This window comes from Aythya ferina (assembly GCF_964211825.1).
Source record: "Aythya ferina genome assembly, chromosome: 7".
In the NCBI taxonomy this organism is placed as follows: domain Eukaryota; kingdom Metazoa; phylum Chordata; class Aves; order Anseriformes; family Anatidae; genus Aythya; species Aythya ferina.
Genome location: NC_140302.1, coordinates 2,583,623 through 2,596,214, shown reverse-complemented (window position 1 = coordinate 2,596,214; position 12,592 = coordinate 2,583,623). Strand labels below are relative to the sequence as shown.

Sequence of the window (12,592 nt, the reverse complement as noted above, 5' to 3'; positions counted from 1 at the left end):
CTGCCCGGCATCACCCCGTTTACACGGGCACACAGCCTGGTACTGGGCACCCAGGACCTCCCAGCTGTGCCAGCTGTGAGACTGGTACAGAGCAGGAGCCCAGAGGGTGAGCCAGTCCTGTGGCACAGCCCCTGCCCGGCAAGCTCCACGGTTCAAAAGAGCAAAGTGCAAAAGAGCGAAGCAGAAATAACCACTGGGAAACCAGCTAGGGACTGGGGGAGGGCAACTGCCAAGCCATGGCCCTCAGCTAGAAGTAGCACTAGGTTTTCCTGGATTTCACTGAGAACAAAGATCCTAACTCTACCCCCAGACACAATATCTGTGGGGAATGAAAGGCAAGACAGGGATAATTCCTAAATTTTCTTCAAGCTCTTCCTTAGTGGATCCAAACTAAGGTGCAGAAATCGCAGCAAAGCCTTCAGCGAGCCCCAAAACTTGGCCATCCATCAGTAATGCCACCAGCATGGGAACATGCTCAGCCTTCTGCCACCTCCCTGAGCCCGGCACGGGGCGCTGGCTCCTCGGCTACACCCAGCCAGCAGCTCAGCCCAGCTGAGCCCAAACCTGCAGAGCCTGCGAGCGCTGAATTCAGTCATCCTCCCCTCCGTCTCTTCTCTCAATTTCAGCTCTGACTCCTCTATCTTTTATTTCTTTTTCTAAAGACACATTTAGAGATGAAACCATTCATAACTGCCTATCCACAGACAGTTTGTGGCAGCATAATTGACAATGAGTCTGCTGCAAAAATGAAAATGCTGTTTTAATAACCTTGGCCTAAAATACATTCTGTTGTATGCCTCAAAGGGTTTCAATAAAAAGTCAACCTGTAGAGACATATTTTCTTGGCTTAAACAACAATCCAAAGCATATAAATGTAGTCCAACTATAATGACATATTTATAGGCCAATAAAGCTTACACTGCAGCTTTCATACTTCACTTAAAGGAAGTCTGTAAGAAGCAGTGTTATATAAAATAATTTGAATTTTTGTCGAACTATAGCCCAAGGAATACAAATATGCAACTTTGCCATATTTAACTGATAGTGTTTACATTGCTTAGTTGCTAAAAATTTTGTAAAATGAAATAATTCCTCATTTGGTGACTTCCCACTGGTTTACCAAATATGGGTATACAAGTCCATTTATTACAAAGAAAAATCCCCTAAATAATTCTAAAGACAAAAATAAATAACTAGAGGCCTTAGTAGTGAATGATTTAATCAGACCAATTCTTCTGGAAAAACAGGTTCTCATGTTCATTATGAATAATACATTCCTGAGCAACTCTATTTTTATAAGCTGCATTGTTGTTCTTTGTTTTTCTCAACATTTGAAAGAAATATTCGGAAAGCTATGAATAGTCTTAAGATTTAAACTGCTAGCATTCAATATTGACATATTTGTAGAAAGGGAAAGAATGTATAACATAAATACCTCAAAATGTAGAAAGAAATAATTCTTAAAAATAATTTCTCAGGCTGAAATCTTGAAGCTTACCAAAAGAAAAAAAGAAAAAGGAAAAAAAAAAAAAAAAGAAAGAAAGAAAGAAAGAAAGCCATTGCTAGATCTTTTATTTAATACAGTCCTAAGGAAAAGTTCTGCATAATTTACTAGTGATGAGAACAATGCCATTTTACAGAAAAAGAAAATCTGCAAAAAACAATGAAGGAAAAGAGAGAAAAAAAAAAAAGAAAAAGTGCAAAAAAAATAGACTAGAGAAGAAAGAAAGAAGAAAAGGAGAACAAAAAGACGACAGAACTACATCATTTGAATTAGGGTCAACTTTCAATTCTAGGTGCATAGTTTCTCTGGGTTGTGCATTAACCAGGCCTTATTTTTGTCCAAGCAAACGCCACAGAGCATATGGTACAATGTATAAGCTGCTCATACACCAAGGCCTGGCTTTGCCTGGTTATTGTTTAAAGCTACCCTGCTCCCAACAGTAACAGGTTTAATTAAGTATATTCATACAGCGCCACTCCTGTGGTTCTGTATCAGCCATGTTTTCATTTCATCGGGGTTCCTTCACCCTCCACCACTTCTGGATAGTTTGTGAAAACTGATTTTGTTTCTTCTGTAAAGTTTTTTGAGGGCTTTAGTAGGGATATAATTTCCTATTACCTTCTGCAGCTTGGTACAAAAACACCTAGTAGGAAAAAATTCAAACTCTAATCACTTTTATGGGATTTTTCTGTAATGGAAACATGCCATTTCATAGGAAAAAAGGGGTCCACGAGATCACCTTGTTTATGTAGGCCTTTTCAACACACGTCTCAGCAACTGCCTCATCTACAGTCAGGGTTACATGTGAACATCACTAGCAGACTCGTGCATGGCCTGACAGACTAACACAAGAAGGGGTTTGTTCCCTTCAAACCTTCTTGCCTGTCAGCTGCAGATCTTCTTGAACCCTTGGTTTTACTCCCACCAACCAGTCATGAAGAAGAAACAGCAATCATAATCAAACATTAGTCAAAACACCCTTTTCTACTAAAAAAAAAAAAAAAAAAAAAAAAAACACAACAAAACACACAACAAAACACCAGGCATAAAGCCAGAGCCACCGACAGAAATTGAGCAACACTGGAATGTGGGTTATCAAAATTATAACATATAGTTTGGATTCCATAAGCATTTTCAGTAAAACCCCTACTTCCAAAGGGCTTAATATGCAACTATAAGCTTTAGGCTTAAAGATAATTTTCTTTGGCTTCTAGGGTGGGTAACAGCAGTTTTATAACTTACCACAAGGGCCTTCTTGTTAGTTAGAAACACAACCAAGAAAACATTAACACACAAAGTTCTATCTGAAAAGCATTGAGATTCTTTTAACACAAGAAACAAACACAAATAAATGTAGTATGCAAAGAAGATGCCAGGGCAGTATCAGAGAAAATCACTGCATGTAATTCTGAACCAGAAGAAACCACATGCAAAAGCAAAGAAAAAGAGAAAGAATTGCATTGGTCTTTTTTTTTCTTTTTTTTTTTTTTTTTCCCTGGAGAGGTAATGAAAAGTAAGATCAGCTTTCAATTGTAATTTAATCTTCCAACCTACATCTCTAATGGTGAAATGCAAGATTGACAAAATCGCTTTACCATTTGGTAAGATCAGAAAAACGAGATGCAGAAGATAAATCCTCCAAGACAGATCTTCAGCACAGTGTAAATTGCCTTCAACGCCAACACAGTTGTGCCATTATGAAACCAAACTTGGCCCTGTATCTCCTGCTCACGTAGGTACAAAAGCATTTGTTCACATGCATCAGCCTTAACTTTTATTTTCTTACCTTTCAACCATTTATGCCCTAAATTTGTCTTTAAACTCAGAACGTTTGTTAAAAGTTTGGTTCAACGGAGAACCGTGCCTGGGATAACAGCTACCAGGCAGCCAAGGTCCTAATACCACAAATAGGCATGTTTACCATCTCCCTTGGAGAGGCCACCCACCACAATTTCAGAGATCTGAGTGTCTTAGAGGTGTGAAAGCAGTCACAGAGCTGCAAGTCTGTTTGCAACCATCCAAAGTAGCAGAGCTACCGTATCGCTCCCTAAAAACAGCCAGGAAAAAAAGCGCGTCTGTCGAGTACAAACCACAGCCAGAGAACAGCGGAGCACTTGCAGAAGGCCTAAGCTGTGTAATAACGTAAATATTAGAAAAAAAACAAAAAAAAACACACAAGGCTGACAAGAAAACGCATGAGCTACAGAGCAGTCTCTGAGGAAATAGTGGACATCTCCCTACTGAATAAAACACAAAGCTGATCGTAGAGAGCCAGGACAAACACTAAAAACTGGAAACAATCCTGCACTTCCAAGAAGATGGGATTTAAGAAGTGAAGGGCCTTTGGTCTCTCCTTCCTTCCTTGTGTAGGAAGCCTAGAGGAGATGTGTCATATTTCTTTCGCCATGATGCACAGCTTTGACGTGACCCCAAGGCAAGCCTGTGTTCCCATATTCAGGATTTGAGCCTTAGAACTACCTCGGTGATACCTCTACAGAGTAGACAGGTAGTACAGAGTTGCCCCACATTAATCTCCAAGGAGCCAAGATGCAGGGCAAGCAAGCCTGCAATGAGCTCACCACCAACACCCATCCAGCTCAAGTATCTCATCACCACACCTCTGCCCGAAGCACAGATATACCCTGGGAATCGGCGACGGCTTGGCAGGATTGGGCTCATCCGCCTCCAAAAGACAACTGAACACAAGCCCCTCCTCAGAGGAGAAAGCAAGGGACACTTACCGAGGTCAGCCTTCTCCTTTAGGATGTCTTTGAAGTTCAAGCCACTGTTGAGCGTGGATTGTCTATACCTCATCAAGGCCTCCTTCTGTCCATTCTTCCCCACGTCCATTGGCTTAACCGGCTCAGCCCGGAAACCACACTTCCACTTGGAGAAATCGGACTGGGCCCATTTTGCCAAGTCTTCGAGCTTCACAGTGACTTTCTCTGAAACAGCAATAACTTCGTCCTGCAAGAAACAGTCAGACGAGAATGCAAAATGTCATGCAGGGCTCCACAATGGCTGATAAACTCTTAACGCCACCCCCCAAAAGGCTGTTGGAAAAGCCTGTCTTGTTGTTGGCAGATTAATTTTCCTGTGACACAGAATACCTAATAGTTCATTTATTCCTCCTGCCACCTAAGTGGAAATATTAGTTGTTTACTTGAAGCAACTATACATAATCTAGAGACAATTTCTACGACCAGGGCAATGATCCTAAAAGGCATTTGAAATACAGGTTGCCAAATCACATGCTGTATAACCGAAAGCCTTGAGGGAAAGTTTGTTTTTTAGGTGCAATTAGCTGCAAATGTAAAAATTCATGGCTGGATGACTAATGGTTATAGCTAGTCCTGAAATAAATGGACTAAGTAAATCTCAGATTCTTGGAACTCTGACTCACCAGAAAATTCCTGTGTTTATGGTACATTTTCCCTTGGCTTATACACAAATATTGAATTTAACTTTTGTCCTAAAAATTAAATAAAACTGTGATGTAATCCCAAAAGAAATACTACATAAATGTTATGTGCTTCCCACCAAAAGAAACTTGCACATTCTCATGTTTCTGAAAACCCTTTTCAAGATCAGAAGAGAACTGTAATTTTTTTCCCTTCTTAAACATACATTCTAAGAAAAGCACTTAAATCTAGTTTAGCCTCCAGAACATATACTTGAATTAAACAGCTCTAATTGCTGAATTTTATCCTTCCAGGAAACAATCAACTCCTCTCAGTCATGATGAATAAGCAGAATGTTTTATAGCTGACTGTAGTAAGCAAGGGCTCAAGAAAGCCTCAAAAAATAAACATACAAACATACATAAATATCCAGGAAGATACACTCCAGATTTTTTAGTTAAAATAGCAGAAATAATTTATGTTGTAATGAGAGCTGGCTGCCCACCACACCTTGCACTCTGCACATTTCTAGCACTAAATAAGGTTACAGGTTCTTGAAATAAATAAACCAGAATCCAATTTTCCTTCCAAATAAACACAACTATTTGCGAAAGGGAGAGAAATTCTTTGAGTTATTAAACAAAGAGAAAAGCATGATTGATTCTCTCTGTGTGTTTTTTTTTTTTTTTCCACTGAACACATTCCTCAGGAAATAAAATACAGCTCAATAGGAAAAATAATAATAATAATAATAATAAAAAAAAGCTCTATTGTGATAAGTTACACACAGCACAAAACCTGAAGGATATCTGGTAAAAAAAGCAGATCTGATATTCCACTCTCCCTCATATAATAAAAAATCGCTTCATAAGCAGGAACCTTCATTACATTTAGTGCAGTAACATGTATTTGGTCAGAAATGAAAGGCATGCTAAGCAAGCTTGCAATAAAATCTTTTCCTTTTATCACTGCACAGCAAAAGAGCTTCCACCGAACAACAAACAATAGCAGTGATGTTTTAAACCTCTGTTTATGACAAACGTCAATACTTTGTAAACAAGTGTTGCATACTACAAAGTACAATTTCAATGGATGGTTTCACCCAATTTCATTACACCATCCACTTTGTAATAAAAAAGAAAAAAAAAGAGAGAAGCTGTAGTTGCTATCTGTGTCATAGCTATTATGTGGTGATTAATAAATGTCAGATAAAAAAAAATATATATATATATATATATATATATATATATATATATCTCAGCAGTTTGTGGATGAAGTTTTCTTTCAGGATGTTGCACACAATCACCAACCACTGTACTATTTCTAATATTAAACACTAGATCACTTTAATAAAAACCTGACTTGGAGATCAGACATGTTTTTGGTTGAAATATTATTTTCCAAATAGCTCTCATGATCAAATGATTATGATTTCAATTACTAGTTTCTTCATATCCTTTCCAAGAACTGGTATGACTAATTTTGGCTGGCATACAAAGTAAGCTGAGCAGACAATTTATTAACCAAAAGAAAAGTACAATCACTATTACATCATCAATGAATAAACTTGTTTTCCAGAATACAACCTTCACACACACACACATGATGTGTACATAGGAGGAAAAAAAAAAAAAAAAAAAAGGAAAAAAACGAAGCCCTACTGTAACACCAGTGAATTGGTGCCAGTGCAGCTGCCTTCACAAAATGGCGCTGGGTGCCTGAGCACAGAGGGGTGCCCAGGAAGGCGGCACGGAGCGGCTCTCTCTGTCACCCTGCAGCAGCCACATCCCCAAAGGTGACAGGTCCCCGTCACCCTGTGGCAGCCACATCCCTGAGGGCACAAAGCGAGCAGAGACGCCCAAGGAGGGTGGCTGGCTGCAGACCTCGTGCTCATGGCAGCTGGGCCGGGCCTCAGGCTCCAGGGAGGCGCTGCCGCGTAATGGCGGCCCTCACCTCACGGCTGTCAGCCTGTCAGGGCTGACCCTGCACCCTCCCAAAGCTGTGGCTCCCTCACCATCAGCACCCCCAAAACTGAGCTGTTCCTCACGCTGAGGAGACCCTGTTGTGGTCCTCCTGCTCACTCGAGGGCCAGGCAGCTCCAGAGGAGGCCGTTTTCCCCAGATCGTGGCACTTTGCTAACACAAGAGGTCATCCGCTCCCATGGCACCCAAACACTGGTCACCTAGCTGCTCCATCACTTTTGCTTGTCAACGTATCTGGCCACCCTTCTATACAATACACCCTTAAGCAACCTTCCCCGTGCACTGTGCTCAGGCCCAAACTGGGAGTGGCACTGGAGGTCACCCGACACGTCCAGGGCAGCCCCATTCCCCATCTGACATGAACCACCGCACACCCACTTCTGCAGCCCTTCTAGAGGAACCCTTTCAACGAGATGACAAAGGAATACAGATGTTGAATAAATAAAAACCAGGTACGCAGTGACACATGACTAACAAACCTTTAGAAGATTAAAGAAATCTGCTGTATAGCCTTCATGTCATTCATAATTATATCTCTGTGTAAACATGAAAAACCACCCACGTCGCATACAGTGCATATATATATCTAAACAAAAATCAACTTGTAGTGTATTAGCTATGCTCTGAAGTGATATGTTTATGAGGTCTCCATTGCCTGGTAAGTCTTTAATTGCAGGTTTTTTCCTGCTACACCAAAACTAGACTTACAGGAGGAAACAATGAGTGCCAATTTCAGCTCTGCTCAGGAGTGGGATTTATCTCAGGTGCCCCTTTATGGACGCTGGTGGCCGATGGGAACACTTTTCCCAGCCACAGAGTTGTCTAAATCTTGAAATAGATACTGACTATATAAAGAGGCACTTTTTCTTCTGTTTCTATAAAAGCGGGTACCTAGTCAGCCTGCAATTTCAACACATCTTAAAAGACTCCTGCGCGAAGCAGAATACTTCCATCTATTGAGTGGAAGAAGGGGAGATGGTTAAGAAACAGTGGTGATACAAACTGTCCTCATCCCTCACTTGCTTCTGAACAGCATAATCAGATTGGCATTTTCGGAGAAGAAATCCAGGGAGAAAGGGACAGTATCTTCTCGAGAGCCGTTATGCTTAAATATTATGTCACTGTTGTCTAAGCAACCATCACGGCCTCCTGCAAGCACAGACCACTGTATTGCCTGACTCAGCAGATGGCTGGAATACTTACATTCAAGGAAAGAGGTCAGGTAGTTAGAATAGTTTAAAGCGGATAATTATTTTTTTAGAAGAAATATTAACTCTTACAAGGCAGGGAGTCACAGGGCACCACAGAGAGGTCGTACATCTCGACTCCACACCCGCGTACGCTACATCACAACTTCTCACTCATTGCCAATAACTAGGAAAGATTTATATTTTAGAGACGCCAAGACAGCCTTAAAAGAATTACGGCAACTGAGATATCTCAAAATTTTGACGTGCTGAGACTGTTTTCACTCCAGCGCTTCCAGAGGTCACTTAAGGAATTCTGGAGGGCAAGAGCGATCCGAACACCTGCTTGGCTGTCTCCTAACATCAAATATATGGAGAGAAAGGGGAGATGCACTGTAAAAACTCTTACCAGTAATTATAGGAGACACCTCGTGTCATTTATCTGATCAGTCTGACTTGCATTAGAAAACACCTTCAGCCTTTTTACTGAAACCTTTAGGACAGCAGATAGCTGAAGATGCATATTTTACAACCCAGTACACTGCCGATGAAAACACATTCATCCACAGGAGCAAAAAATACATTGTGACTCTTACGGACTGTATTCACCACAGATATTACAACTGCATATTTCACTGGGACATAAAGTCCCCTATTATTCAGGGCTTTTTTTTTTTTTTTTCCTTGTAATATATCCCATGTATTTTTTAGCTTTCCACAATTTAGGTGAAAGTGCCCTTCGCATAATTTGCACAACAATGCAGCTCTCATCCCAGGCACCCGGTACTGTGTTCTCTGCCAGGCGGGAACTGCTGCTCCCATTCTGCAGATGGGATCACAGAGTCACAGCAAGCCTCACAGGAGGCTCCCACATGTGGCACGGGCAGGTGAAACTTTCTTCCTCCTCCTTCCCCTGATTTGGGTGCCTCACACAGTGATGAGTATCCGTGCACGGCCCTTGCCCAGGATGGATGGAGGCATCCTGCAGGATGTGGGGAGTGGGGCTGGCAGCCTAGGAGGTACCAGCATGAAGGGACCCAGGGTGACCACCGCTCTGCACCCACGAACCCCAGGGAAAGCCTTGAAAAGGGAAACGTGCACAGCCCAGGAATTCACCGGGCACACGGGAGAATTTGAAAGAGGCCAAGGCAGAAACTTTCATCTGTTAATCCTTCCCTAATTACTTTAAAGGGCTATAATGATCTCGTTAAATTCAGGTGACAGGTATTTCCCCAGCCTCCTGCACTACTTCCCCAGACTGTGCTAGGCCCTGCGTGGCTGGCTGAAGCTCACGCTGACGGTGAACACTGAGTCCCAACAAGTTCTCCCCATCCGCCAGCGTCTGAGACCAAATAGGAGACAGCAAAATTAAGGACGCAGGTGAAGCCCCTGAGGTCGTAATTCCCTTTGTGTTTGTACACAGCTATTTCTACGTAACTCAATCCTTCCAAAGCGAGGCGTGCAGTGCATCCTGGGGCACGGCAGCACCGCGCTGTTGTAGGATACTTTGTGGGACACTGGTCCATCTGGACCAGCAACTGGATGGAGATGGAGCCCTCAGAGGGACGGCTGCAAGCAGCCAGATCTGACATTTCTACTGCCAGCCTCCTTCTCCACTTCTTTTCTTTTTTTCCTCCTTCTCCCGAGCCGAGGTTCAAACTGAATTTCTATCTGTCACTGCAGATAGAAGTTCTGACCAAAGCGAGAATAAGCTTCAGTCAAAGTGTTTTCCCATCTGATTGTTCACAGATCTCCGAAGAGTTGTTTTAGTTTAGGCAAGTTCACAAGCAATTCATTCCCAATTTTGCCTACTACAGTTACAGTACGAAGAGCTTTCCTTGTAGATTACATAATTATATTTTTCTTAACAAGGAGTACATTGCATTAGCAGGTTTAAATTATGCAAGCTTATTCTTTTGTCTTTTGTTATATTGTGTTCTATTGTGCTAGTAAAACAATATGTGCTTTAATTAGCAAATATCTGTAAATAATTTACTTGCTTTTCATACAGCAGAACAATGGAGCCAATTTTCACATACATCCACTGAGCATGTCTAGTGGGTTTCTTGCCAGAATCTTCCATTGTTCAGTATCTGTATCAATCTGCCCATCATTAGCAGCTAACATCCAACAACCCAGAAAGAAATCAAAGTTTCGGACCCCAGGAGCACCCCCGGCCTCCCCCCCCAAAACCAAGGCCGCAGTTTGCAAAGGAAGATTGAAATATCTAGAAAATGAAAACAAACTATTTTATTATCTATATTACCCTGGCACCTTCACGTAGAAACATGGCTGCCTGCCAAGCACTAAGGTCATTGGATTGATGCCATAAAATGCTGATGTTCATCTGACCTTCTGACTGCTTTTTAGCTACAAAATAAAAAGCTCAACTTGATATGACACCATGAATCACGCAAGCGTCTGGCCTCTGCAGGGTTAAATCTGGGCGTGAACCCACACTGCACACACACACACACACACACACAAAGAAAAAAAAGCTCTTAAATCAAGAGTGGATGACTGTTCTGAGACTTAAGGCATTGTTATTTTGAATGCGAATGAAAGGGCCAGAACAAGCATTGCAAGAATATTTCAATTATGTATTTCCCAGAACTACATCTCTGAGCAACTAATGCAAATATTGCTCCCATAACAGTAGAACTTCTTCCTGAATAAAAGCATATAGGAGCGTGAATCAGAAGATACTTTCTATATCACACGCATATTGTTTGAATATTATTAAAAATGCAAAATCTATGTATGTGTTACTCTCCTGAGCAATACAGTAATTATGATTAAGGGACAAGCAGCACAAAAAGAGCCAATTTATCTTACTTGTGCTTAGGAATACTATTGTGTAACTAAGCAACTAAAGACAAAATATAGTCTAATTAATTCACTCCTATGCTTATTTAAAAGACACAATTAGAACTTTTTTATTTTCCAGCCTGCACAGTATCTCAACATGCTTGAGGGTGTACCATGTGAAGCCTATTATTCTCCAAAGACAAGAGTTTAATGTTTAGTGCCACTGATCAGACTGGGAACAGCAACTCCGGAGAGCAGTGGGTGTATTTTCACAGTCTGAATGCACGGGGAAAGGGAGGGAAAAGGGAGAAATGCAAAAATGTGAAGAGAAAAAAAAAAAAAAAAAAGGGATCTGCCATGAGTGACCAGACACGCCAGATTGCTGGCTAATGGCTAGCAACATGTGGCTTCTCTGAGTAATATCCCTGCCCTCTTCTTCCTTTGCCAGCATATGCTACTGGTGGCGAGAGAGATAAAAATATACAGAGTGGATACGCAATTACCCAAACCATGATATTTGATGACAAATGCCATTTCTCTAACACCGCTATTACGGTGCGCCCGATTTCCAAAGCTGAGTTAATCCGAGCAAGTGTACGGTGGAGATTGATGCTATTAGCGTGATTTTTGAAGCACCCTTTAATAATCGCAGTCTGCGTGTTCGAAACATGTTGCCATTGCCCGTGTTGACAGATACGAGCATAAGGCACGCACCGCGGAGACCAAACTGGGGCCGTGCATGTTTCAAGTGAGCGTGTTACAGGATCCTGAGCGTGGCACAAACCCCTCGCCGCACGGAGGGAGCAGCACGTGCCCGGGGGTGGCAACGAGCCGCGCTCCTCGCGCACGCAGACCCCGGCCGCCAGCCAGGCCCCTCGAGGGACGCTGCTGGCATCTGTCCCCAAAGCGTCAGAGAAGGAGCCCGCTGCACGCCTGAGCTTTCTGGAAGAATCTCTGCAATTATAAATGACATACATTTATAGAGTGATGACTTTTTTTTTTTTTTTTCCAATTAGTCTGAAAATGCAAAATACTGCTAGGGAAATAATTACAGGAAACTAGCTCTCTCCTCTCCTCTGTATGAGCAATGCTTACTCATGTAAATTACTTGCATGAGTAAGGATTATTTGCAAGGCGAAAAGCATTGCATCAGATCCCCAGTTTGGGAGAGCAGATGAAATCAACATGAGTGCGTAGTAAACTTAGATCCTGATGAATGAACCAAAAGCAGATTTCTACTGATGGTCCAGCCTAAGTGGAAACAACATTTACGACGATGTGGGGCGATGCACAGAACGTCAGACCATGCGAAATAAAATCAGTCGCTTGTTTGGGGCTTTTTAGGAATCGTACAACCGCCCCTGGATTTAATGAGCACCGGCTTTGATACCTATTTTTAAGCCCAGCCTAATTAATGCCAACACCTCTAAAAACGTGAAAATACCAGGCACTAACAAGCACATTGCTCTGGAACTGCTTCTGCCAGGGTCAGCCCCTTCACAGCCCTGCGCTACCCCTCGGAGCAGAGGAGGGTCCGAGCCCGAGGAGGCCTTGCCCAGGGCTGGGAGGCCGCAGCCAGCCCCTGCCCCCAGCCTGGCAGGTCCCAGGCACTGGGCAAGGGGCTGGGTGGGGGCTTTCTGCGGCAGCACAACTCCACAGCCACCCCCTCGGGGCCCAGCAGCCCCCAAATGTCCTCCTCTGAGCCCACAT

At 42.5% G+C, this 12,592-nt stretch overlaps 1 protein-coding gene across 2 annotated transcripts in view; it reads right to left on the bottom strand.

Moving 5' to 3' along the window:
- ARID5B (AT-rich interaction domain 5B) overlaps positions 1-12,592 on the bottom strand; it is a 110,280-nt gene that overhangs the window by 94,775 nt on the left and 2,913 nt on the right. For both annotated transcript variants that reach the window (XM_084524865.1, XM_084524866.1), the window contains one exon: positions 4,246-4,471. In XM_084524865.1, the coding sequence (XP_084380991.1) occupies positions 4,246-4,471 (226 nt within the window). The remainder of the gene's footprint in view (positions 1-4,245; positions 4,472-12,592) is intronic.